Here is a 27,915-nt window from a genome sequence, read left to right as displayed (position 1 = left end):
GTGCTGGGATTATAGGCGTGAGCCACCGCGCCTGGACTCTGCAGCCTTTTAATGGCGGTAGTTCAGGTCCGATAAGTGCTGCCCCAACTGCAGTGTTAAGTTGTTTGAGTTCAGATCAGGCTTCATTTACCCCTGACTTCATTTATCATCTTTATGACTTGATTACCTTATGTGTAAAATGAATATAATAATATTGTCTACCTCAGAGGGTTGTTATAGGAATTAAACGAGATAATCTTTGTGCTTAGAACTGACTGTTAATTTAGGGACTAGGAATGTTAAGCATACAGCTTTTAAAAGATGTACATGTGAAAGTAAGTCTCCATTAATTGTTATTATTAGAGAGGAAAGCTCATCCTTCTTCCTTTTTGCTGATCTCAGGCAAGGTAAGAGAAGGGACTACATTAATAGGGATTCAGGAGGAAATTCGCATACAGTAGGTACTTAATAAATGTTTATTTGGTCATCTGGACTTAAAAACTTGTTATTTATGAAGAGACATGTAAAGCTTATTTATTTTTCACTCGTGGCTCCTGATTTTGGTTAAAAGGTCACCAGTTACCCACTAGAAGCAAATGAGCCTGTTCTGGTTTCTAGGAATGCAATTCTGGTTAGCCTGACAAACTATCTGAGCACTAGAAGGTCTCCCAATAACCACCTTTGCTAGAAGGTAAAAAATGGAGACTCAGCACTGTGACGCTATCTTGAATTTTAGGAGGGGGAAAATGAATCAACGCTGAGGTGCTGCAAACATTTGTGTTCTTGATCTAGATGCTGGTTACATGGGATGTTCATTTGTAAAAATTCATCAAACTCTATACTTACTTACAAAATATAGTATAATTTACGTATACTACATGCATTCCGTTTATCCCAGCATTAGGCACAATGGCAAAGTTATAGCATCAACCTAAGTGTCCAACAACAGATGAATGGATAAATAAAATGTGGTGTATATACACAATTGAATACTATTCAGCCATTGAAAACTGTGAGTTTGTGTCATTTCCAACAACATGGATGGCACTGGAGCATTGAATTAGGTGAAATAAGCCAGGCACAGAGAGAAAAATATTGCATGCATTCACTCATACGTAGGAGCTCAATAGATTGATCTCAGGGAGGTAGAGAGATACCAGAGGCTGGGAAGGGTGTGTGTTTGCGTGTGTGTGTGTGTGTGTGTGTGTGTGTGTGTGTGTGTGTGTGTGTGTTGGGGAGAGTGGAATAAAGAGAGATTGGTTAATGGGTACAAACATATAGTTAAATAGGAATAAATTCTAATGTTCAATAGCAGAGTAGGGTGTCTATAGTTAACAACCATATGTTGTACCTTTCAAAACAGCTGGAAGTGAGGACTTGAAACATTCTCAACACGTAGAAATGATAAATGCTGGAGGTAACCGATATCCTAAATTCCCAGAACTGATCATTACAGTGTATGCATGTAACAAAGTATCACATGCATCCTATAAATATGTATGAATAGTGTGTATCAATAAAAAAAAGTAATGAACTAATCTAAAGTGTATGGTTCAATGCTTTTGTGCCTATATTTGCAACCATGTAAACATCACCTAGATAAGAGCTATCTAGGTGATAGTTTTCCATCGCAGGTGAAAGTTCCCTTGTGTTTTCTTTCCCCAGATGTAAGCACGTTCTGACTTCTATCACAATTATTTACCTGTTCTTGAACTTCATATAAATGGAATCATACAGTACATATACACTCTTTTGTGTCTGGCAATTTTCTGTCAGCATAATATTTCTGAGATGCATCCATTTTGTTATGTGTAGCCATAGTTCATTCCTTTGTATTATTGACTAGTGTTCCATTATATGAATATATACCACGATTTATCCATTCTATTTTGATGGACATTTTGGTTGTACCTTTAGGCTATGATGAATAAAGCTGCAATGAACATTTATGTTAGAGTCTTTTTGCATTCATATGTTTTCAAATACTAGGAATGGAATGCCGGGTATGTTTGTCTTTATTAGAAATTATCAAATAGTTTTGCAGATTGGTCACAACATATTCCAACAAGAGTATTATGAGTTCCAGTAATTCCACGTCATCACCAACACTTGGTATTTTCAGTCTTTTTGAAAATTATATATTTTTATACATTTCTTTATGTGTACATATCACTTTAATAAAAGGTTAAAAATAAGTCAACCATTTAAAAGGTGATGGTTGTATCTAATGGTGAAACTCTGAACATTTAAATAAATTATAAATTATCTGGATGTTTGGTTGACATCTGCCAGGAATCCAATAACTAAATGTTGTCCTATTTAATCGATGTGTTTGTATTACATATTACGTAGAAATATTAAGTGGTTAACCTTGGGTTTGGTTAGGGAAAACTGTTTCTGAAAAATAGTCCCAAAGCTTCCTTGAGAAATCTTTTTTACCTCCATTTCCTTTTTGTTTTATAGAACTTATGATACAGAATATTTTGACCAGAGCTCACTGCTTTTCTTCTTTTCCATTTCAGAGCATAAATGCCCAGTGGATGAGCGGGAGCAACTGGAAGAAACCTTGCCCCTGATTTTGGGTCTCATCTTGGGCCTCGTCATTGTGGTAACACTTGCAATTTACCACGTCCACCACAAAATGACTGCCAACCAGGTGCAGATCCCTCGGGACAGATCCCAGTATAAGCACATGGGCTAGGGGCCATCAGGCAGGCACCCTGCATTCCTGCTCCCCCAACTGGATCAGGTAGAATAACAAAAGCACTTTTCCACCTCGTGCATGGAATACACCAACATAGCTGCAATCAAACAGGCCTGGGTATCCGAGGCTTGCTTGGCTTGTGTCCATGCTTAAACCCAGGGATGGGGGAGACTCTTTTGGATTTGTAGGGTGAAATGGCAGTTATTCTCTCCATGCTGGGAAGGAAGGAGGGAGGAGCTCAGACAGCTTTCATGCTCATGGTGGCCATGTTGCTCTCCAAAGAGCAACAGGTGCCACTTGAAGCTGTATCTGGCCCCAAAATTTAGGGATTGAAAATACACTCTTTTGAGGAGGAAACCCTTTTAAATTCAGAAGAACAGGGGGTGCTTTGCTCCCTTGGACACAGCTGGCTTATTCTATACAGTTGTCAATGCACACAAAATACAACCTCATGCTTCCTGCAGCAAGACCCCTGAAAGTGATCCATGCTTCTGGCTGGCATTCTGCATGTTTAGTGATTGTCTTGGGAATGTTTCACTGCTACCCGCATCCAGTGACTTTGCAGCACAAGAACACGACTAATGTAACTATGCAGAGTTGTTTGGACGTCTCAATGTGCCAGGTCCAAGTCGGGGGACCTGAAGAATCAATCCGTGTGAGTTTGTTTTTTGAAATGAATTAAAACACACTATTCTCTGGCCTTTGGCTGCTTTCTTGAAACAAGAAAACAAAGCTAAAATGGTTTCTTTGGCATTTAGAGGAGAAAGAGGAAAAGATGAATATGGCTTTTGCATGTTTGCAAGAGGAAAATTAAAGAGAGGGCAGGGAATCAATGAGGTGGAAGTTGGTTTTTCTAGGTGAAAAAACAGGGATTTATTCTGGTGGTTCTTGGTCTTGAGTTTGGCATTTCACTTTGGATTAAAAAGGTGGACTGGACACAGTAGTCTAAATTGAGCTCTATTTGAAGGAAAATTCCTAGAGAAATGCACATAGTTTGAATTTCATTCACTTTCTAAATAATCACTTTTTCCCAGGATATTTGAGTGGGAGTAGGCAATATCTTTTCTCTGGTTTTAGAGTGGGACTTTCTCCCTCCACAGATACAATATCCACCATATAAGAAGCAGCTCATGAATTCCTCTCCCTAAGTCTTCAAACTGCTCACAGTAGGGCATCTTCAGAAGTTCATTATCCCAGCAATCTCACTAAGTATCATCCAGTTGCTGTTCTATTACCCATTTGTTTGCTGTTCTATTAACCACAATCTTTTAATCTTCATGATCTCTCTTCAGTGTCTGCCTGTTACCAGTGAGGGAAAATCTCCAATTCCTCATAAAAATTGCATGTTGCACACATACACACACACACGCACACACACAAAGATACCGTTGGTGCCAATGAAAACTCCAAAAGATGTTTAACTCCATGTTTATACTCATCTGTGATCTTCTCACCACTGCTCCTCAAACTTGACAAACCCTTTCCTTTTTAGCATCCCATGTAATTTTTTTAAAACTTTTTAATTTCTTATTTGGAACCATCTGAATATTTAGGGGAGAAATGGACTGTCAGATTTACCTAGGGCTTCACAAAAAATTACTATTCCCTTCTACAACCCTTTTGAAAAAGAAACCTTAAAACATTCTAAGTCATATATCTGAAAATTCTCTCGTGTGTGTGGTTTTTAAACTTGCTTTCAAAAAACATAAGGCTTATTATTAGTTTTGGAATTGTCATGTAATTACATAATTGTTATGTAAATATACATAAGACCTACTATTGTTTCAAGCACCTATTGAGTACAGGCTCAGTAGTGCCTATAAAGTAATAAACTTGACCTTAGTTTCTACAGGGAAGGACTGACAGAAGAACAAGCAACACACAACATGTCATTCTCAAAATGTCACAGTGCCCTGGCTTTTTATAAAGTGTTGACTCATGACCACATCCCTGTGTCTAAGCTACTTCAATCTTTCTGGAATACAAATATCAGTGATTTTTCTACCTGTTATGTGCAGGATGCATAAAAAGCCATTATTTAAATTACTGTTATGATTATCATTATTGTTTACCATGCCATTTTTACCTAGATATTTTAAAATTACGTCTCAAACTCAGCCTAGTTGCCTTTGAACCTCGCCTTATTTCTGTCAGCCCTTTCATCTTTATTATCAACTAAACATGATAAAGAGGAGCCTCATGACGCAGAGCAGGAGCAGTGGTCTCAGGACGCATCGGTGCCTGGCATTCTCCCAGCTCAGAGACTGACTCCACTCTGGGCCTCAGCTCTGGACCCTCTCCATGCCCATTGTCGTTGCCATTGTCCTACATTTTGCAGCTGCTCCTGGGCCAGGAATAGGATGAGGCTATGGCTCATTTATCTGCATTGCTTCTCAAGCTTCAGAGACAGGGAAGAAAACAAACAGATAAACCGCCACAGACGCTCAATCTGAGAAACACGAATGGAGAAAGAGGAGGAAAGATGGTAGGAGTGGCCTGCAGAGTCTGGGTGAAGCAGCCAGCTGCTTGTGTAGGGATGAGTTTTACCAGGCAGGTGGTTCAAACTGGCATTGAGCTCAAGCACTTCCCCGGAACAAACACCAAGCCACCTGAGCCAGATATAGCTTAAATCATTGTGTCTCAAAGTGCATTCAAAGGCATCCTGTATTAGAGTCATCCTAGGAGGCCTTTGAAAGATGTTTGTTCTAGTGCATCATCCCAGACATTGAGAATCTCTGTGGTGATACCCTAGAACCTGCAGTTTTACTTTGCTCCCCAGGAGATGTTGATGAATAAATATGAAGACTTCTGGTTAAAAAGCCTTTACTATCAGAGTATGTGCAACATTATCTAAATTATTGAACTTCTCTGGGTTCATGTTTTTTCATCTGAAAATGAAGCTACTCCTCCATCCTTGTAAATTTATTTGAAGATTCATGAAGCACCTGGAAGTCCCCAGCACAATGCCTGTCACACTGGAGAGGCTCTATAAAAATTATCATTAGTGGCATTTTTCTAGCACAGTTCTTAACATGTATGTTCCAATTTTACCTGCCTAACAAAAGGTCATGAAATATTTGAATGAACTAATACAAAAGCTTTAAATCTGACTTCCACAGTTTTCTATGTCAGTTTATTTTGGATTCAGATAATTTGTATGCAGGGATTCCTCTCCACTCCAGCTCAGTAAACCACTCAGGGGTTATCAGTTTTGGGATGAGGGGATCTGTCAGAGTTTATGGACTTGGATGGGAACAAATTACACCTCCAGTTTTTGCTAACCTCAAATGAAAGGTAGAATCTCCTTCAGTGGTGAACATGGGCATTAAACCCCTGCAGTAGAAGCAGACCAGTGAATTTGCCATCAGTAGAAATAGCCACCTTACATTTGCCAGCTATATCACAAAAGAATCATTTATACTCATTACTTAGAAATTGTGGTAGTTATTTGACCCATCAAAAGATCTTGTTACTTTATGCATTATAGCCACATCTTAAAATTTTGATAATTATATGTTAATCAGTTTTTTTTGTAAGCCTATGTATTTTACTTTATGCATTTAAAAAACTTTTCTGAGAAGGAGTTTATAAGCTCAGACATCCAAGCAGGTCCAGGGTCAATGGTACTTCAGCTGTCATTTAAAGCGACAGAACCTGTCAGGTTGTCTGCTGGGAAAGGGTTTACAAAGGCACACATGACAGATGAGATCATAAGTGTTTCTTAGCACTGATCTTGTGCTTTCTAGACCCCGCTCTGGGTACCGGAACACAGCAGTGAACAAAACACATAAGGACTCCTGTCCTCATGGAACTGAAATAATGTCGTGTGTGTGCGTGCTTTGTGTGTGTGTGTGTGTGTGTGTGTGTGTGTATGCCCACACGTGCATGTGTGTATAACTGTCTATTTAGGTAGACTTTGAGCAACCCAAATCTAAAAATCTAAAATCCAAAATGCTTCCAAATTTAAAACTTTTTCAATGGTTCTTCGCAGGATTCCCTCAGTCCCAGGAAACAGCTCCTGAGCATCATGAGCATCATGTCAGATGCTCAAATAAAATGCTCATTGGAGCATTTTGGACATTGGATTTTCAGATTTGGGATGCTCAGTTGGTAAGTATAGAGCAAATATTCCAAAATCTGAAAAAAATCCCAAATTCAAAACATTTCTGGTGCCAAGTATTTCAGGTAAGAGATACTCAACCTGTATTATGATTAATGTACTGTCATTACCTAACCCTTCGGGGCCTTGGTTAACCTAGCTAAGGTGAATCATATAAGATCTTTAAGTCTTTTCTAGCTTTATGTTTTTAGAAATGCTGACAATGATGAGGCATAATGATCAAAGCATTTGCCATGTGAAAAAATCTTTCAGGATAATAAATGTCTTTGCTTTTAAAACAGTATATTTTGATCAGCAACCCATAGACTTTCTCACATCCTCTTTTTGTTTTTAGTTAGATCCATTTATATAGGAGATGCTCTCAGGGTCCCATTCATGTTCCCTCAGCCCTTTCTGGAGGTCATTTGCTGTGTCATTTTTAGCAAAGTGAGCAAACTTTGCCTATGTGCAGGGCAAGGAGAGTTGATGCTGTAGGAACAATTTTCAGCCAATGACAGATAGGAGATAATTAAATATGCCAGTGCACCCCTCCAGAAAGACAATTCTCAAGTGTCTCTTGGAAGGTCACCAATGGGATTGAGCCCCAGTTACCTATTGTAGTATCTCATTCATTAAAATACACTTTCTTGATTTTGTTCTCCTCTTTGTCTCATTTCTCCACTCTGCCATGTTAGTCTTCCTGACATCATCTCCCAAATAAAGTACTTGTGTCTAAGACTTTATTCAAGCTCTTCTTTTGGCAGCACCTACACTAAGATAACGTATTCATTTGACTTGGAAACACAACTCAATATGCACACATTTCAAGGATCAAATGGACTGATTTTACTGCACAATGTGGATTTGTACTGTGTCATGTCACTTTCACAAAATTTCTTCTGCTTATACATTTTGTATCTGTTTCAGACAAAATTGATCATTTCTCTGCCTGGAATTTCATTACCGTTTTTTTTTTTTTTTTTTTNTTTTTTTTTTTTTTTTTTTTTATGACATTCTACTGTTCATTTGATCAGTTTGACCAAGCAGTCTGAAGTCATTGAGTTGTTAACTTCATGGTATGATTTACTCTTCCACTGATTGCTATTAAATATGTTCTTCCCCAGGGATAAAGGGAACATGACTGTAACTCAGTCTGACTCCATCTGTCTAATCTAGTTTGAAACTCAATCTCATTCTAATTCAAAAATAACACATCTCTCCTTTGCTTTGTTAAACTTCTACTAGAGGAAGGGGTAGCAACTGGGAGGTAGTGGCAGAGTACATGGTGTGCTCTCGTATTCCCCCTTTCTTTCTCTTAAATACCTTCTTCAAATCATGGGGTCTCACACTAACACATAGCCCTATTCTATGTGGACCAGTGGGGAAGGGAGATTCCAGTAAACTAGCTGGCTGTAGTCAGCTGCCTTGGAGATGCTATTAAAGGAAGGGGAGAGGACTGAGTCTCATTTTGGTTCTGCTGAAAACTACAGCTTCTGCTGTTTGGAGTGGTCTTTGTGTAGATGACATATGTGGTTTTTAGAGTAAGGATCAGCTCCACCTTGACCCTGTCTCCCTGCAGAAAAGCAGCCATATCTCCCTTCAGTTGCTCCCATGGTGCAAGCCTCCAATGCACTCTGCAGATTGAGCATCCTGTTAGTTAAGTGGTTTGACACATTCCCTGCTGTACTCTCCATGTTCCATCAAACATGGTCAAGGAAACTCCATGCCTTCTTCCATGCTCAGTAAAGGCAGAGGAGACCTGTCTAGGGGAGGTTGCCTCCACCTTTGTCTGCCCTGACACACGATATACAATGCTTTTTTTCATCCTGCTAGCTCAGGCTACTTCCTGAGGGTTTTCACCTTCCAATATTTCTGGATGGGAAATTGGCTGTTTATATACAAGTTCCCCCAACCCCTAGCTTCATGAGATCAATGTTAATGTCCCCCTCATCACCCAAAGTGGAAGAGAAAGACCAACATTCTCTCTAGGCTCCCAGGTCTCACTACACCCTCTTGAATCCAGGTCGTTTTTCCATCTTTTGTTAAGAGCTCTCAGATCAGTTTAGCATCTTTGGAACAGGGAAGTGGAATGAGAGTCCTTAGCCCTGAACCTGGCTTTCCTTGAACTTGGCCTTCCAGAATTTAATAATTTTTTTTTCAGTAGTGGTATCTATATCATGATCTTACACTATTTACAACCTCTGGGGATGGGAATATTTGTCTTTAGGTCATGTCATCACGATGTTACATACAACTTTGTACCAACTCATTTGCACTCTCCAGCATCACAAATAAATCATTCTTGGTTACTTAAGAAAATAAATTTGGGAAATGACTGCTTCCAATAACACAATGGGGAAAAGGCAAACATTTATTTTTATTTGCAAATGCAGTTTCTGCCAATAGTTAGTGCTCACAAAACCTTTTAAGCTACAGTAACTTTTGGTAAACTTAATGAATACTTTAAAAAATACCCGATGGTAAGAAAATTACAGAAAAATTTCCATTACACTGTCAAAAATGTTTGGAATCCAAAATCCACTATTTTCTGCAATAGTTTTTAATGTTTGTTCTGGTTTAAAAAGATTTTCTTTTTCTTTTCTTTCTACTTCTACATAGTCCTGGTTAAATTAATATAACCTGTCTCATGAACATTTAGGACTGCCATTTTCTGGATTTAGATTGTTTTTATTCTTACATATTTATATTAATACTTTAATATTTTACATAAAACATTGATTTGCTGTGTTTTATGAAACAAAATCATAGATCCTATTTATGGAGGCATTTCCAGTTTGAAGGAAAACTGAAAATATAATCAGTAGAAGGTCATTTTATGCCTTTGTTCCTTTTTAGCAGTAATAAATAATTAGCAACCTATTAATTACAAAAATTCTTAATTATGCTTAGAGCAACCAGAGTGCTATCACAAATTTAAATTCATATTTGTTACAGTATGTGAGATAGTTAAGAAAAGCCTCTGTTTTTCCAGTTGGGTAACAAATGGCTTTTTTCTGATGCATAATTAATAGAAACTAATGATGACTATGTAGCTCTTCCAGAGTTTTAACGGCAAATCTATATTGGCCTACAGTTAACATGCAAATTCATCCAACAAGCAACACAAAATGTATTGTAGTAGTCATTCATTTTTATCAACATTCAAGAAGATCTAGACAGCAGCACGACTCTCCTATGTCGGAAACACATTATAACATGGGCACAACTGAAGTCAGATCATACCTGGTAAAATACCCTCTTGCTAATTCATCCTCTAGAGTCAGTTCAGACTTCCAGCACAATACATGAACAATAGCGATTAATATTGTGGTACAAAGGTAAATACAGACAAGAGTTTGGTGTGCTAGCATACAGAGTTTTAAAAACGGTGACAAACAAAACCAAACGTCTTGCCCTGTTCTATCCTCTCCCTTTGTGAGCCTGGAATTCTCATGGTCTCACTGAAACATTCTATTTGGGGAACTGAGTCCAACGATCCTAGCACTGAAATTGCTCCCTGGGAGGGAAATGTGGCCACAGGGGAACATTGTATCTATTTGAGAAAGGGCACTGAGGGAAACAGTGGTGTGCAAAAAATGGTTTGCTACCAGAGGCCTTGATGGAAAATGTGATTTTAAAAAATATTTAGCTTTATTCCCAAGGAGTGGTATACTGTGGCTCAAATTTTATTTCATTATTTTTGGTTGGATTAATGAAATGTGCACACTATCACCATCACTCTTAATTCTTCTTCCATCAAATAAGACACTTGTTAGGATAAGAAAGATATTTTACTAAAGCTGACGGTGATTGAGAGTCATTCAGTATTCAAAGTTCCTAAAGAATCATTGGTTCTCTTAAAGGGATAAAAAAGTAGGAAAGGCTTTGTTCAAACTCCTGCTAGTAAACAAGTATTACTTCAACTGATACAATGGCTACATGACATCAAAGTACTATAAATTATCAAAACTATCGTACAGAAAAATTACAAATTCGTTGCAAAATACATTATACTGCTACCATTAAGAAAAAAGTGCTTTTTGTTTTCCTTTCTTTCTTTTTTTTTTTTTTTTTAATTTGAGACAGAGTCTCACTGTGTCACCCAGGCTGGAGCGTAGTGGCATGCGCTGCAACCTCCACCTCCTGGTTTTTTGCCAGAAAAGTATTCTTTCAATATAGAAAATCCTACGTGTTACCCTGCATGTGGCTAGGATATATCATAACGGAGTTTGTACGGAGTCCTTCTGATTTGCTGGACGAAAGGCTGAAAAATATAATAAAGACTTATTAACGCCGTGCTCCAAAAGACCACGCCAGTTCTCAGTGGAGAGATGCCTATTTAAGACACAAGAAGATGCCCTGGTCTGTCAAACCCTGCCGGTCATCACACTGTCCCACCAATTGGCTGGTCTAGAATGCACAGGCCTTTTGCATGTTCTGCGTTTCCTTTTGTTCTCCTGAATTATTCTCATGTCCTCATCTAGCTTTGTCACCTACATGAATCTTCTGCTCAGTGATGTCTGTATTGTCTCATGAGGGGGACGATGCAAGATGGTGGACCTGCTAGTTTTAAGAACGGATGTCCAAGGAGTTCCTGGGCTGTTGCTCTCTGAGAGGGCTCCCTCACCAACATCAGGTCTAGAAATCCCCGGAGCACTGAAGAAACCTGTGAAAACACACAGATACCAATCTGAGGATTAACATAGACACCCAAACCAGTCCCCAGAATGTTTTCCCCATTCAATCTATCAACAACTTCAAACTCCAGAAAGATGTTAGGAAAGCAAAAGCAGGTCTTGCCTTTGTTAACATTTCATGTTTCCTTCCCTTTTTCAAGTTTGAAATAATAGGTGTAAATGACAGCTCAACTAAGAATGAATACTTACTAAATAAAATAACAGTGGCAATCACAGTGATAAAAGCAGCTATTACAAAGGTTTTACTATGTGCAGGTACTGGTCACACATGCTTGATGAAGCATAGTAAGTATAAAAAGGGAACTGTTTTATTTTTCTAGTAACTGCAGCCACACAGGCTCTGTGGAACCCTTTTCTTTAAGAGAAACAAAATTCTATAAGGATGTCTGACACATCTCAATTTTTTTTTCTTTGAAGGTCTTGTAATTTACTTTTCCAAGGTATATCTTACATTATGCATATATTTAGAGATGAGTCTCACTATGTTGCCCAGGTTCAAACTCCTTTGCTCAAGTGATACTCCCATCTCAGCCTCCTGAGTAGCTCGGAGTACAAGCACGTGCCACCATGCCCAGCTTCCACTGCACAAATACTAAGCGTATGGTGCAATAGATTTTTACATACATTTACCCCTATTTACTTTCCACTCCTATCAAGGTATAGAAATTTTCTACCACTCTAGGAAGCTGCTTTTAGGTCCCCTTCCTGCCAGCCCCATCCCCCAGCAAAAGGCCACCACTATCTTAATTTCTAATAGCATAAATTAGTTTTGCTTACTTTTGTAATTTATCGAAATGGAGTCATATATTGTGATTTCGTCTCCATCTGGCTTCTTTCACTCAGCACTGTATCTGTGAGATTCATCCCCGATGTGCGGCAAAAGTTTTATCTTTTAAATTACCGTGTAATGTTCATTGTCCAATTATACCAGACATCATTTATCCATTTGGAAAACAACCGTGGGCTGGTTTCCAGTTTTTTAAAACCATTAGGATTAAGGCTGTTCTTGTAAACGGTTTTGAAGAACACTGGCACTTGGTGGATGTGAGACTATTTTCACATAGTACATTTTTAGTCACTTTTCATTATTTAAACTTAGTCCAGTCCAATATCATTTCAATCTCTCTCTGTTTTGATTTTGTTTTTGCAGGTCTACGCAACCTATATGAGTGATTCTACTAGGGCTCTTCACTAAGATTTCGGGGTAAGGAAGGAAGAGATATTACCATCACAAACAATTCTCCTCCAAAAGGCATCTCACACTCTTTTTTATTGTCATGAAATAGATGAGAGGAGAGGTGTGTATGGGGACAGTGTTTATAGTAGTGGCCCTGCAGAAATGGTCTTCTGAGCAGTCCTGTGGAAATCTGGCAGCTTCCACAGTGGTGATTCTTGGATGGAGCATTATTATTTTCTGAGCTTGTCCTAACTGGCAATCCTTAGAAAACAGGAAAGACCCCACTCGGTCTCTTGGATGCATTCTATTAACCATGACCTTCATTGCTCTGTACAGTCCAGCCCCTGCCCATCTCTTTGACAAGGCCTACCTTCTTCCCCTTGCTCACCTTACTCCAGCCATATAAGCCTTCTTTCTTGGCTTAAGACCTTTCCAACTTAATGCTCCCTCTGCCTGGGACACTTTTCTCCAAGATCTTTGCATGGCTTGTATCTTCTTCCTATTCAGGTCCCAGCTCAGCTGATCCCTCCCTAGAAAGGGCCTCCTTCGCTCTTCAGCCTAAACCAGTCATATGGTTTGGCTCTGTGTCCCCACCTCATCTCAAATTATAATCCCCGCATGTCAAGGGAGGGACATGGTGGAAGGTAATTGGGTCATGGGGGTAGTTTCTATCATGCTGTTCTCCAGATAGTGAGGGGATTCTCAGGAGAGCTGATAGTTGTATAAGTATATGGCATTTCCCCTGTGCTCTCTCTCACCTGCCACCATGTAAGACACGACACGCTTCCCCTTTGCCTTCTGCCATGATTGTAAGTGTGATTTTAAGGCATCCCCAGTCTTGTGGAACTGTGAGTCAATTAAATCTCTTTTATTTGTAAATTATCCAGTCTTGACTATTTCTTCACAGCAGTGTAAAAACAGACTCATACAACCAGCTTTCAATCCCCTCTCCTGTGCACTCCATCACATCATAGCATGGTTTTTTTCATAGTAGGCACCATGTTTTATTCATTTGTTTATGGTTTATTATCTGTTTCCCCAACCAAAAAGCAAGCTCTATAAGAGTCAGAAAATCTGGAGTCATGCATGGTGATAACCCCAGCTATTAGACATCCCCGGCATGTAACAGCTGCTCAGTGAATGGGTATGGCACAGAGCACCTGATTTACTCTTCTAATCAAGCCCTTGGGATAGAAGCCAATTGTAACCCATTTTATAGATGAAGAACTTTGGTGTAGAAAAGAGTGAGTTACTCGCCCCGTAAAAGAATGGAAGAAAAGAGTTTCAAGCCTAAGTGACTATTTCCAAAGTCCATGCCCATAAACAAGGATCTCCCTGCTTCATGTGATAAGCCAGTCTTAAAAATCCAAAAACTGTTCTGAACTTCAGCAACAGCTGCTGCTTCTCACCTTGTGTAGGTCCTTCACTCTTGGAGGTAAACTGTCCCTGATCCTCCGCATCGCCTGGAGGGGGGGCTCATTGAAGTAAGGGGGCTCGCCATCGATCATTTCAATCACCATGATCCCGAGGGACCAGATGTCCACCTGTTAGGCACACCTCACTGGTTAGATCAGGCAAGGAGAACATTCTGAAATGTCAAGTGTGTCCACAGAACCCAAGAGATCAATACTCATTCATAAATGAATATGGTATTTGTAACCCGTCAACATTTACAATACAGATTTATAGGCTAAACTGCTGGGTTACTGAGTTTTTGCTAACAATCTTTGCTTTTTATGGACAAATTCAACGAAAGTTCTACCCATCAGAAATAAATGAATATCTTAACATTCTAACCTTTAGCAGTTTAATTTTTACTCTGTTAACTTTAGTGGTAAATTGTCTATCAGGGTAGATGAGAAAATCATCCAGTTTAATGTTATAAAAATAGAGAATAAAATTATATTTAAACTATAAGCAAATAAGGAAGTTTTGATATATTTGTAACAAACTGCAAAGAGCTACCTTGCAGCACGCAGAATATATTCTGATTCCTTTATTAACTTGCTTTTAAAAATAGTTCTTTTCTCCCCTACTTTGGAATTTCCTCCCCCTACCTTTTATTATCATTTCAAAACAGCCTGCACAAAACCTTGCTTTACAAAAGCATTTTCAGGGATTGGAGAAAAGGAAAGGAGGAGATGACAAGCAATTCTTTCTGAGTAAAGAATGAGAAGTCAGGACAATGAGGAGCCATCACTGTGCTATAAATTCCCAGTCCCGCTCACTTCCCCTTTACGGCCTCAGTATAGCTCTTATCTGTTCAATGTATTGCTGTTATTATCCCTTGGAGTGACCTTCACCGAGAATTTATCTCTCACGACTACAGTGAGAAAAACAAGTCGAGAACTCATCCAAGGTCAAGCAAACAAGAGAAAGAGACAGATTCTGCCTTAACTTATGCCAATGTCATTAGCTCACTGCCATGTCTTCTCATGCTCCTCTTCTCCCAGAATCACCATCTGCCCCATCATGTGTGGAAACACCATGCCTAGCCAAAACATACCCCTTGGCTTCCACCTGTATGCAGCCTTATGTGCCTCTGAGTTTCCACCCATACTATTACTTCCTAAGAAGGCCCTTCCACTACTCCTTCTGGCCCTGTATTTTCACATTTCCAAGCCCTACCCCTTAAATGATTACGAGTGATTGTTTTCATTCCAGTGGAAACAGAAATTGTGCCATGTTTTTGACTATGATATAATATTCACATATAATTTTTTTTTCCTTTGAGAAAACACTGTGCAGGTCCTTCATTGTTGTAAACTGTGTTGAAAATGGTTGCTCATTTAAATATCACCTCTATTTTGTGGCACTTTCTTTGATCCTCTTTCCTTCTTCTGGATCCTCATGCCTGCTCATCTTCAGCCACTTTGCAAGTTGCATTGCCTTGCTTTGTGTGTCCCTGCCACTGAGAGTGGGATCAGAGTTGAAGTGACTCTCCCACAATGTTCACTGTAGGACTGCAATAAACAGCTCTTGGATAAATACTGCAATGATCGGCCCAGGAGTGGCCAGGCTCCCTCCTGCCACAGCCTACTTACTCTGTGTCTCATCTAGTGAGTGGGGATCAAAGATGGAGTCAAAAGTCACTGCTTCCATCTTCTGTGGTCACCAACTATCTCAGAACCAATTTGTCCTGAGCCTGCCCCCCGGTCCTGCCACTTCTATGACTGTGACCCCCTTACCTCTGTCCCATAAGGTAGCCTAGAAATCACCTCAGGGGCCATCCAGTAGGGAGTGCCAACCAACGATTTCCTCTTCGGCACCTCTTTGGAAACTTGAGCACAGAAACCAAAATCAGATAACTTTATCTGAAAAGAAAAGAAATGCAACAAACTAGCAATTTTAAAACAATGTCTGCTAGACATGAAAATACAAACATGGAGAGTTTCAAATTGATAACAAAACAGTCTCATCAACAAGCCTTGGACATATCAGAGGAGGGACTGTCAGACCCTTTTATTGGAAAGGCATGGTCCATTTTAATGGTGACACTTCCCCCAGGCCCATCAGGATCGACTTCCAAATATCTAATCTCCTGCTGCTTACATTACTTCTATAAAATGATGAAACAACAACAAAAAATCTTTACATATTAAATACACCCAAAACAAAAAAATGGTTACATCCCAAGCCCACAAGTTTAATTTAATGTAACAGATGATGTTTTCATATACGCAAATTACTATTCTCAATGCGAATTTTGAACAAACTGATGTAATTTGGGTTCTTTTGAGTTGAGCACATTTAGATTTCTACGTACCATGAATTCAAAGAACCATCTCTTTTCTATACTTGAAACATTGCAAGACCTTTGTTTCTCCAGGATGTGGAAATGTCACTTTTAGTACCTGATCCCCTACCCTTTTTGGTTTGTTCTTTTGTCCATGACAATTGAAGCTGCCAACGTGAACATCAGTGCAAGTGGAAACAGGCATAGAATTTGGGTGTCAGCACTTGGTTGTTAGGGGTTTAAGGTGGTTATCCTAAGGACTCAGGGCCATAGCATGAGAAAAGAAGACCATATATGAAATACTGGGCACCTGGGGCAGATGAAATTGAAGGATTACTGGAGACTGAAGAGAAAGATATTAAGAAATCAGCAAAACAATGGAGAATAAATTGGGAAAGCCAAGATGGGGACAGCGGCAGCTGGGACCCAACAGGGAGATGAAACCAGGTGAGAATTGAGAGCCGCTGTTGCGCTTGGCAATGAGGGCGCCCCTACTAGTCTGTAGTTTCAGGCTGAGTCGATGGTGGAATCCCGAGAGTAGTCAGGTAGATCTCACTCAGACTGCTTTTCAAGAAATGAGATGTATTTTAATACATATAGAAGAAACCCAGCAGTTACAAATGTGGTGAATATGATAATGATGACAATGATAATTATTGCCATTCTCTTTAGCGGGTTGAATGTCTCCCAGAATTCACATCCATCCAAACCACAGCACGTGATCTTATTTGGAAAAGAGTCTTTGCAGATATAACTAGTGAAGGTGAGGTCATACTGGATTGGGGACAGGCCCTAAATCCCATGACTGAAAATAGGAGAGGACACAGACACACAGAGAAGAAGACCATGTGAAGACAAAGCAGAGACTGGAGGGATGAGTGCACAAGCCAACCAACACCAAGGATTGCCACAACCACCAGAAACCAGGAGAAAGGTACATAAAGCTTCTCCCTCAGAGCTTCCAGACGAATCAACACTGCTAATGCCTTGATTTTGGACCTCTGGACTCTTGAACTGTGAGAATGCATTTCATGCAGAGGGAAGAAAATGCCACTTAATTGGTAGCAATTTGTTATAGCAGTCCTAGAAAATGAATACACTCACTGAGCTCTTACTACCTACCAGGTAACACTATAAACACTTTACATGTATTATCCCATTTGACTGCTCACAAGAAACTAACGAGCTAGCTCAATTTTACGGAGAAGTAAGCCAAAGGATAGAAGTGGTTAGGCCACTTTGCCAAGGATACAGAACTAGTAAGTGGAAGAGCCAAGATTCAGGAATTTAACCACCACTCTGTATTGAAGAACAAAGTTACAGGCTGAAAGAAGGGAGTTATTGGAGTGGTAGATGTTGAAGAAAGAAGAGAGGGTGAGGGTAACTGATGATAGGGATTTTAAAACATCCCTTCAGGAAGGTGGGGTGGGGTCCAGGGTCTTGCTACTTAAAGCATCACCTTCATCAATAGCAGCAGCAGCAGCGTTACCTGGGAGCTTGTTAGACTTGCAGAACCTCAGGCCCCACCCAGACCTACTGAAGTTACAGTTCCACTTTAAAAAGATCCCCAGGCCACTGGTGTACACATTATAGCTTGAATCATAGGAGACCACAGTTCAGCCAAGAAACAGAAGAGGAAGGAGGTCACATAAACAAGTAAGGATGAAGGGGCATTTATTTGCACAGTCTCATCTCTTTATCATTTTGACAAAAACTTTAACATTTTCACCATGCCCTGTCTTCCTTCTGCTAACCTAAACACTCTGCAGTCCATCTGAATGGCTTTTGAAGTCCTCCATAATCTGGTGCCTTTTCACATAGCCAACCTCATTCCTCATGGCTTTCTGCACACACTGAAACCATTCCTAGGGACCAGGGGTGTTCCTGGAATGTAGGATTTCCAGGGCTAAAACCCAGAAAGTTCTGGGCAAATCAGAAACAGGTCATCTTACAATGTATTCCCAACTCTGAGTTTTTGTTGATGGCTTTTCTTGCATATTCAATTCTTAGGCATACATCAAGGGCTTTATCAAATCTAACATTCTCCAGAATTCTTCTCAGAAGGCCACGTTGATCTCTCTCTTTTCCAAATTCAGAAAATTTGGCAAGCACTCAATCCTGAACTGTTTTCTGGTGCTGATTTTCTGCCTCTATTTAGAGATGACATTCCTCGGGGGCAACAGCTCTGCTTTCTGATTGCAGAGACTTACTGTGTTCCTTAAGTGCTGGGCAAACAGTACAAACTCAGATAACACATGCAACTAGATTTATTTTATATTGACATACATACATAGTTCATCAGGTGACAGAAGACACATTGAAGCTATTTCTGAAAACATCAAAAACATACTGAAGATAGCTGTTTCTAGAATCAAAGTTGGAACACAGATGAAATGAAAGTAATATTTTGGAAATTATTAATGTGGTTTTTTTTCTTTTTTCATTTCCTTGTTCATGATATTCTCACTAATTGGCTTAAGGCCAGTGATTTGGGCAACAGTGGTATGATTTGAACTGGAAGGGTTACATTATTCCCAGTGAAATGCTAGAGAAAGCTGGTTTAGTAGAGACGTGATCTTCTCAATTGCTTATCAAGAATCAACCCCAGAGGACTCAGATCACAGAATTTCCCATGTAGAATGAAGAAGAGGGCCTTGTAGCCATGATAGCTCGTCCATAATCCTTGGTGCCCTATTGTAAGAGGACACGAAAATGCACAGAAGTAAAAATCTTACAGTCCACCCCTTGTAGTCTGGGATTATTTGCAAAAAGGGAGAAAAAGTAGTGATGTTGACTATATCGGGTCCCAACCTCCTTATGATGTATCACTTTTCTTTACTCCAAGCAGATGGTTGTGGGCTTCAGAAATATCTATGTTGCATATATCCCCATTCAAATAAGGGAGAGGAGAAGCTCCACAAGCATATGTTCAGAGGTAATATTAAAAATATTTGATAACCAGATTAATGTAGGCCAATTTGAACCTAGATATAAAGTCAAGAAAAGTCCCAGAGTTACCCTGGGAAATGAGGTGAGGAGGGTCTTGGGAAGGGGCTGGAGTGATGAGGGATACCCTTAAGGACTTAAAGCAGTGGCTGTCAACCAACTAGCATGAAAATCTTGCAATATTTTAAAAAAACAGTTGTAGACACACTAATGAAACTGACTGAACAATAGCCTTGGCCATACCCAGTGTGAAAGGAAAAGAAAAACTCAGGACCCCAATTCACTCTTCCAAGAGGAAAAATTAAGCTAAAAGCTGAGTCCTGTAAGAAGCTGCCTTCTGTTTTGTTCCTAAGCAGACAGCTACAGGTCATAGGTATGACCACAGGTAGCAACTCTATATTCACATTATATTCTGTAAAGTGCCCATTTACTGAGCATGAGACAAATACATAATTGACAGTTCTCCTACCTGCTCCTTCTCTCTTGCGACAAGTAGATGACCATACGCTCCCTCTTTCCCCTCCAGCCCACTTTTCCCCTTTCCTTCAAATTCATCTTTGGGGAAAGGCACAGGCCACAGACAGTTTCTATGAAGCCATGCTTTCTTTTTCTTCTGGACCTATCCTTAACTTTGGCAAAATAAACTTCTAAATTAATTGACGCCTACCTCAGATACTTTTTCATTTTACAGCAGCTAGTAAAACATATTCCACCGAGACATGGCACAATAGTGTGGGTGGAAGTGAGCTCATGGCAATGCTACTGGCTCCCATGGCCTGTGTGGGATGTGCAGGGATGCAGAAGTTCCTCCAAATTTCAGTGAGGTAATGGGGAAGGGCCTGGCTCAAGCCTGTGGTTGGGACAAGGAGGCAGCCTGCAGGGCAGCTTTCAACCCATGAGTGAAGAGGCTGCAGCTGTGAAGTACAGCAGATGTGCGCCCCCGGACAGCCCAGCCACCGAGAGGACCAGTCAATCCACAGTCAATCCTGCTACCTGCTCGCCAGTCCACGTAGCAGGAGAGTCCAATGACACCAAGACAGGGAGGAGAGAGGAACACAAAGATGCTTCCTATCTCCTTCAACCTGAGATCCCACGGGCAATGCTTGTCTCTCCTTCTCCCATACTCCAGCCTGGGAATGAGTGAGGGTTGGGGGGGAGGGAGTAGGTGGTGGTTAAATTTGAAAGACTGAGTTTATAAAGGTATCATTTATACCTCATAATAATGTAGTCAAACTTTGATAGGCAATGTTCAAATTATTCAAGCCAACTAAAATTAATGAATTGAATTAAAATAGAGATTTAAAAAAATAATCAAGCTAGTAGAATGTTGTGAAGAAGTCTGGGTTAGTTTTAGGAAACATGGAAAGTATAATTGTGGTGTGGGATATGTATGTGTGTGTGTATGTTTATTTCCAAAACTAGGGTGTGAGTAAATTGGCAACCCCAATACACAGAGAGCAGAGGAGGAGCAAACATTCCAATACATTTTGTTTGCCTGTAAACTTAAGAAACCCAAATGATTGAGGAGGTGAATGTATCAGCATTTTGGTATTGGCAGTTTTAAATTTCAATATCTCTAGTGCGGTTTCTCTTTGCTGACATGAAAAATACCCAAACCCTTCAAAATATGGCATCCTAATAATCATCTCTCTGACAAACTGTGAGATGAGCAATTGAAACTCGACACTTGGAAGTGAGGTCTGTTCTTTTGCTGTAGGAGTGTAAGTGCTTTTGCATAATTCTTTATTCTCCAAGTACGTAAAAGGGACAATTTTGTAAAAGAACATAATTGCACACAACATTTGTCCAAATAAATCTACAAGTAGATAATGAGAACTCAAGTAATGAGTATAATAAAGCACTGTAGGCAGATCTTAAAAGCAAATCATATAGATGCTAAGCTGAGCCTTACTTTGGATAGAATTGTGCAACTGGGCTGCTTAGGAAACCACCTTTGTCTCATTGATGCAGCTAGGCTAAGAGAACTACTGCTAGCACGTTTATCCACCTCCTAAAAGGAGAAAATGTAGCTTGTTACCCAAGGGCCACACAAGGAACTTTAGTTTAGAGCTCAGACAAAGCTGCTATTTAAACATGAGATCCTATCCACCTCTCTTGTGTCCTGGCTAGGAATCAGGGGTCCCACCAAAGAATGGTGGAGGGTTGAGGGGAGTGAGGGTGGGCAAAAGAGAGTCTATCCACAGGACAGCTACAGGTTTAAAGATAGAATGTAAAAACACCTGCCCTGTAAATGGCCTGCACTCTAAAGAATTCTGTGTCTGCTCTAGGGTCTTGGCTAATGCAAAAGAGGGCTGCTTGTGTGCTTGGTTTCTGGGTGCTTCCTTATAAGGCAACGGTACTCAATATGCAATGTATGTAGCATCAGCCTCGCCAGTTAGCCTGTTAGATATGCAGCTTCCTGGGTACCACGTAGCCTGACTGAACCAGAATCTCAGGGGGTGGGGCCTAGGAATGTGTTTCTTGCTAAACTTTCCAGCAAGTTCTGATGCTCAGCAAAGTTTGAGAACTTTTGCTTTAAGGAGATGACCCAAGGACAAAGGAACTTAGAGAGGGAAGTGAAGGGGCCAGTCTGATGATGGTGCTTCCAATTCTACGTAAGGTCCACTTCTTCAGCTGCCATATCCAAGAGGTGAGGGGAGGCACCAGAGAGGCTAAACCAATGGGACACAGAGACATTAGCCAGCCCTGCCACAAGTCTGCACAGCAGTGCCAAAGGCAAACACAATCCTGGGTCTCCTGACCTTTCATGCTGTGCTTCCTGCAGTAGGAAAAGTTACCTCTGTGGAGTAGCAGGGAAGGGAGGAGGGACAGAGGTCAGATATATTAAAGCAGAATGAATTTTAGCAAGTCAAGTCATATGCTAGCCTCTGCTTATTTAAGAAGAGCATTTGAGAGATAATCTTCAGGTCTTCTTCAATGCTCAAATTCTGGTTATTTGAGAGACAACAAAATTCAAATGTTTAAGGGAGCCAGGCAAGTCATATCAATAAACTGAGAGGACCAGGTGGACACTACGGGTGGGCACCCCTGCTGAAGAGAAATGACTTCCTGCTGATGATCAGGGGAAAGTAAAGAGGGAATGGAAGGAATGGTCGTGAGGCCCTGGTTGCAGGTCTGTGGCCACTTACCATCCTTTATCCCAATTTCACGTTCTGTGGGAGCAGGGCACAAACATACTGCATTGTCTGAACACCATTGTGTTGGTTAATATTGGATGTCAACTTGATTGGATTGAAGGATGCAAAGTATTGTTCCTGGGTGTGCCTGTGAGGTGCTGCCAAAGGAGATTAACACTTGAGTCAGTGGACTGGGAAAGGTAAACTCATCCTGAATCTGGGTGGGCACCATCAAATCAGCTGCCAGACTGGCCAGAACAAAAGCAGGCAGAAGAACATGAAAAGACTAGACTGGCTTAACATCTTAGCCTATTATCTTTCTCCTGTGCTGGATGCTTTCCTCCCCTTGAACACTGGACTCCAAATCCTTCGGCTCTGGGACTCTTTGACCTTCAACCACAGACTGAAGGCTGTACTGTCAGCTTCCCTACTTTGGAGGCTTTGGGACTTGAACTGGTTTCCTTGCTCCTCAGCCTACAGATGGCCTATTGTGGGACCTCACTTTGTGATTGTGTGAGTTAATGCTCCTTAATAAACTTTTTATATAACATCGATCCTATTAGTTCTGTCCTTTTAGAGAACCCTGACCAATACAACCATGTTAGTTTGAGCTCCTTTAGAAGAGCACCCCAAAGCAAGGATTCAGATACAGCAAATACTAGCAGTGAAATGGGGAACCACAGCAAAAAAGGGAAAGTGACCAGTCAATCAACCAAGGGAAGGTTAGTTACCAAGTGAGTTTCTATGGTGGACAAACGCAGCTTGATCTTGCTGAGGAAGCAAGTCTGGGAGGCTGTGTAGAACAAAAATCTCACAGTCATTCCATCTGAGAATAAGAGAGCTGGGGTATTAATACACCAACTCCCAGCACTGGCTTCCAGGCTGCTCCTGGGGAGGTTGAACATTAATTCCCTGGAATTTCTAACCAGGCTTGTATGGAAAAAGCAGTAACAGTGGCCAGAAAAAGTCCTCAGGCATAAAGATGCAGATGGTGGCATTTGGAGGTGAAGCTAGTGATCACTGAAACAGGAAGTTCCGGGAAGGTCGGGGCGGGGCACCAACAGCATGTGCTGTGGTACAACTCACCCTCCTTATACCACTTCCCCTACCGCCATGCGTGAATTTAGCTATAGTGTTGCCAGACCCTTTGCTTTTTCAAGGAAGAAAGAACCTGGAATTTTATATGACATCTTCCAAGTTTTGATTTGTGGCAATCAATTTATAGTAAAAAGAAAAAGAGATCATAAAGACCACTGTGTGTGTCTCTTTTCCAAAACTTAGTGGATTTAGTAGGTCATGGGTTTGAATTCCAGCCAATGAATTTGTCAAAAATCACTCACTGCTTACTGGCCCCTAAGTAATTCATTTCTCAAATGCTGACCTTAGGCCAAGGAAAGGTCATGATGATTCTACACAACACTTGATTACAAAGGCAGAGGAAATGCCTTCTGACTTAGTATCTACCTTGTACCTGGTGTACTTCTGAGGGTTTTATACAAATTACATCATTAATTCCTAAGCCACTCTATGAGATACTTATTTATTTTCCTCTTTCAATCCCAAACACCACATTATCCCTTCTTAACACAAGTTAGTGACTTGTTAGATATTATTTATGCCATAGATAATAATTGAATGGCTTATTCTTAGTTGATAGAAGATAATATGTCTAGTCCTTTAAAAGGACAGAGAGTATTCATTATTTTAAACCTGAGCAATTCTCTGTAATTTTTCCTAACTTTTAAAAATTTTTTAAATTAAAAATTTTTTTTTGGAGACAGGCTCTCACTTTGTCACTCAGACTGGAGCGTAGTGGCATGATCGTGGCTCACTGCAGCCTCAAACTCTAGGGCTCAAGCAATCTTCCTGCCTCCGTCTCCAGAGTAGCTAGGACTACAGGCAAGTGCCACCACATCCAGTCACATCCAGCTAAGTTTTTAGTTTTCTTGTAGAAATGAGATGGGTCTCCAATATATTTCCCAGGTTGGCCTTGAACTACTGGGCTCAAGTAGTTCTCCTGCCTCAGCCTTCCAAAGCACTGGGATTACAGATGTGAGCCACCATGCCCAGCCAACTTTTAAATTTTTAAGTAATGACAAATCCACAGGAAGTTGTAATATGTACCCAGTTCTCACTAGTATCAGCATCTTACATGGCTACAGTACAATATCAATACCAATAAATTGATTACGTACAATTTGTAGAACGTATTCAAATTTCATCAGTTATACATGAATTCATTGTGTAGTGTATAAATGTATACTCTGAAATTTTGTCTCGTGTGGCCAACCAGTCAACTAACCAAGGGAAGGCTAGTTAACTGGCGAGTTACTATGGTGGGCAACTAGAGTTTGATCTTGCTGAGGAAGTCTGGAAGACTATGCTAAACAGTGCAAAAGTCATTGCAGTTTTGCCATTAAAAGTGATGGCAGTTACTTTTGCACCAACCTACTATAAGCACCACCAACATAAAGATACCCAACTGCAACATCACCACAGGACTCCCTCGTGTATTCTTTACGGATACATTCCTACAACCCCCAACCCCTGCCAATCACTCATCTGTTATGCATTTCTATAATTATGATGTTTCATGAATGTGTGTGTGTGTGTGTGTGTGTGTGTGTGTGTGTGTGTGTGTGTATGGAATCTTATAGTATGTATCCTTTTGAGATTGGTGTTTTCTCACTCAGTATAATTTCCCTGAGGTTCACCCAAGTTCTTGTGTGTATCACTTGTTGGTTTTTATTGTTGAGTGGTATTCCATGATATGGATATATTAATTAATACTATTTGTTTAACCATTTACCCTTTGAAGGACATTTAGGTAGTTTCCACATTGGAGCTATTATTAAGAAAACGGCTATAAATATCTGTGTACAAGTTTCTGTGGGAAAATAAGTTTCCATTTCTCTGGATAAATGCCTCAGAGTGCAAGTGCTGGTTGTATGGTAAGTCCATTTTTGGTTTTAAAAAATTACTGCCAAAGTATTTTCCTGAGTGGCCATGCCTTTAATTCCTATGAGTAGTGTATGAATGAGTGTTATTATCACTATTTTTCATTTTAGTCATTCTCCTAGGTGTGCAGTGAATAGCTCATTGTAGTTTTAACGTGCATTTCTCAAAAGCTAATGATGTTGGACATCTCCAAACAGTAAGAGAACCCAACATATCTTGTGTGGCAGACAGTATTCTCCAAAAATGCCAACAATAATTTTGCCCATCTCATGAGCTTTTCTTACGATATGACTTAATTTTTCTCACACTGAGGAAGACTCTATACTCCTGCTCCCTGAATCTGTAAGGGCTTGTGACCATAGTGAAAGTAATGCTATGTGATTCTGAGGCTAGGCAATAAAAATGCATGCACTTCCTCCTCGTTTTCTTGGGAAACACTCTTGGGAACCAGCTTCCATGCCATGAGGAAACTCAAGCCACATGGGGAGGCCATGTTGTAGGTGTTCTGGTGACAGTTCCAGCCAGCCTGCCTGAATTGACTACCTGACATGTGAGTGAGGATGACTAACAGATGACTCTGGCTCCAGGCATTATCTAACCACAAGTCAAAGCAGCGCTGCTTTGTTGAGCTTAGTCAACCCTGGGATCCATGAGAGACAATGCTATAAGGACTGTTGACAAATGTTCAGATGTTTCATTATAAATAACAGCAATAGATAATTGAAAATGTCTTCTCCACTATATAATGTTGTACACTAATAGACTAGTATAAAAATGTACTCTTAGCCTTTTTTTGGAGTAGCCACACTCCATTTCTGCTCTCTGTTAAAAGTTTCCTTTCCCAATAGACACTGGAGAAGCCGCTGGAGTTACACGGTTCTTAACATGAATGAGTAAACTCTGGACAACATGGCCAAGAGGCACAAGATCCACTCAACATGCTGTTGCTTCCTCTGCCTGGAATGCTCCTGTCTCTGGCAGCCACAGGGTCCAGTCCCCCATGTCTCTGTTGTAATGCCACCACACGAGAGGAGTCTTTTGACCAGCCTCCATATCAGAGCCCTACCCCTTCCATCACTCCCTGTTCTTCTTACTATGCCTAAATTAATCCTAGGAAACTTAGTACTTATCACCCCTTGTTTGGTGGGGATTTTGTTTATTTATCTATTGTTTATCATCACATTTCCAGCCCCCAAATAAGCTCACTAAAGGAAGTGATTTTGCTTTGTTCATCCCTTGGATTTAGAACTGTCTGTGACACGTGGTAGACATTCTGTAAATATTCAGTGAATGAATGAGGGAACAAACCAATAAGGACTAAAACATCTACAATATGTCTATTTCTGTGCACTCTTTGCTGGGTACACAGGGGTGCAGGAGGTGTTAAAGAGAAAGGTTCTGCTCTTGAGAATGACAATCAAATGATTTAAGAATCTTGCACATTGAAGGGAGAGGAGATCTTTAAGTAAGCTGATTAAACAATGACTTCTTATCTTAGTCTTATTTCTGATTTTGATACTGGATATGTTCTTACAGCAAGGAAACCTGTACCATAAATTTCTAGAAACAGAGAAAGTCTGGCTTGAAACTGTCCTTGTAGACCAGTTTAATGCTTGGCAAATCACATTCTGAGACCACGGAGCCTTGTGTAGGTGCTTTCCTGAGTCAGGCCAGGGGGGATTCTTGACCTTTTCTCATAGCTGCCCCACTCAGTATGGGAGATTGAGCAAAAATGCATACACAGTCTTCTTCTCCCTGTATCTGCACCCCTTTGTAATGTGACTTTGCATCTTCCCCTATCAAGAGGTAGCGTCCATTTCCCCACCCCTTGAGTCTGGGCTTGGATATTTAGCAAATACAATATAAGCAGATTTGAAAGGGCCTACACATCGGGACTTGCCTCTTTTGCTCTGGGGAACTTTGCCACAGATATTGTGTGAATAAGTCTGGGCTACTCTGGGATGTGAGTAATACTTGGACCTGTCACCTGCACTGTCCCTGCTGAGAGCCAGCTGACTGCCTAGCAAATGAGTAAGGCCATAACCATAAGCTGATCGCAACTGGAAGAGAGAGCTCAGCTGATACCACATGATGTAAAGATGAGTTGGTGCAGAGATGAGTTATCCAAGTGGAGTCAGACCAAATGCTGGCTCACAGATTTGTGAGAAAATAAATGGTGGTTGTTTTATGCCACTAACTGTTAAGTGGATGTAGCAAAACCTGACTGATACATGCTACTTTACCCTTCTTTCTTAAGAGAAGCCACAGAATGGTTAGAGCAATGCCAAAAATACTTAAAGCTCCCCATTAAACACAATCCCAAGTTTGCAGATTGTGTATGCATGTACATAGAAATATGGAATAAATAAGTAATCGGGTTAGGGGTGATCTTTGTTTTATCCTCTATACTTTTCTGAGTTTACTAATTTTTCTACAATAAGATTTACAATCTTTTTAAAACAAGGAAAAAAAAAAGCCAAAG

The 27,915-nt window shown here is 40.4% G+C and overlaps 2 protein-coding genes across 3 annotated transcripts in view; one reads left to right on the top strand and one right to left on the bottom strand.

The window, feature by feature from the left end:
• LAMP5 (lysosomal associated membrane protein family member 5) overlaps positions 1 to 3,383 on the top strand; it is a 16,058-nt gene extending 12,675 nt beyond the window's left edge. Inside the window, exon 6 of the mRNA XM_017523953.2 lies at positions 2,502 to 3,383. Coding sequence (XP_017379442.1) covers positions 2,502 to 2,680 — 179 coding nt within the window. The 3' untranslated portion in view covers positions 2,681 to 3,383. The remainder of the gene's footprint in view (positions 1 to 2,501) is intronic.
• A 7,546-nt stretch (positions 3,384 to 10,929) lies between these two features.
• Positions 10,930 to 27,915, bottom strand: part of PAK5 (p21 (RAC1) activated kinase 5) — a 287,807-nt gene continuing 270,821 nt past the window's right edge. Inside the window, exons 8-10 of one of the 2 annotated variants that reach the window (XM_017523951.2) lie at positions 15,845 to 15,970; positions 14,066 to 14,200; positions 10,930 to 11,448 (exon numbers count right to left, since the gene is read on the bottom strand). In XM_017523951.2, coding sequence (XP_017379440.1) covers positions 11,293 to 11,448; positions 14,066 to 14,200; positions 15,845 to 15,970 — 417 coding nt within the window. In that variant the 3' untranslated portion in view covers positions 10,930 to 11,292. The remainder of the gene's footprint in view (positions 11,449 to 14,065; positions 14,201 to 15,844; positions 15,971 to 27,915) is intronic. The other variant, XM_017523952.2, reaches the window with a different exon arrangement.

Source organism: Cebus imitator, unplaced genomic scaffold, assembly GCF_001604975.1.
Source record: "Cebus imitator isolate Cc_AM_T3 unplaced genomic scaffold, Cebus_imitator-1.0 Scaffold31, whole genome shotgun sequence".
Lineage (NCBI taxonomy): Eukaryota > Metazoa > Chordata > Mammalia > Primates > Cebidae > Cebus > Cebus imitator.
Note: the sequence above shows the minus strand (reverse complement) of the source record. Positions and strands in the feature narration are given on the sequence as shown.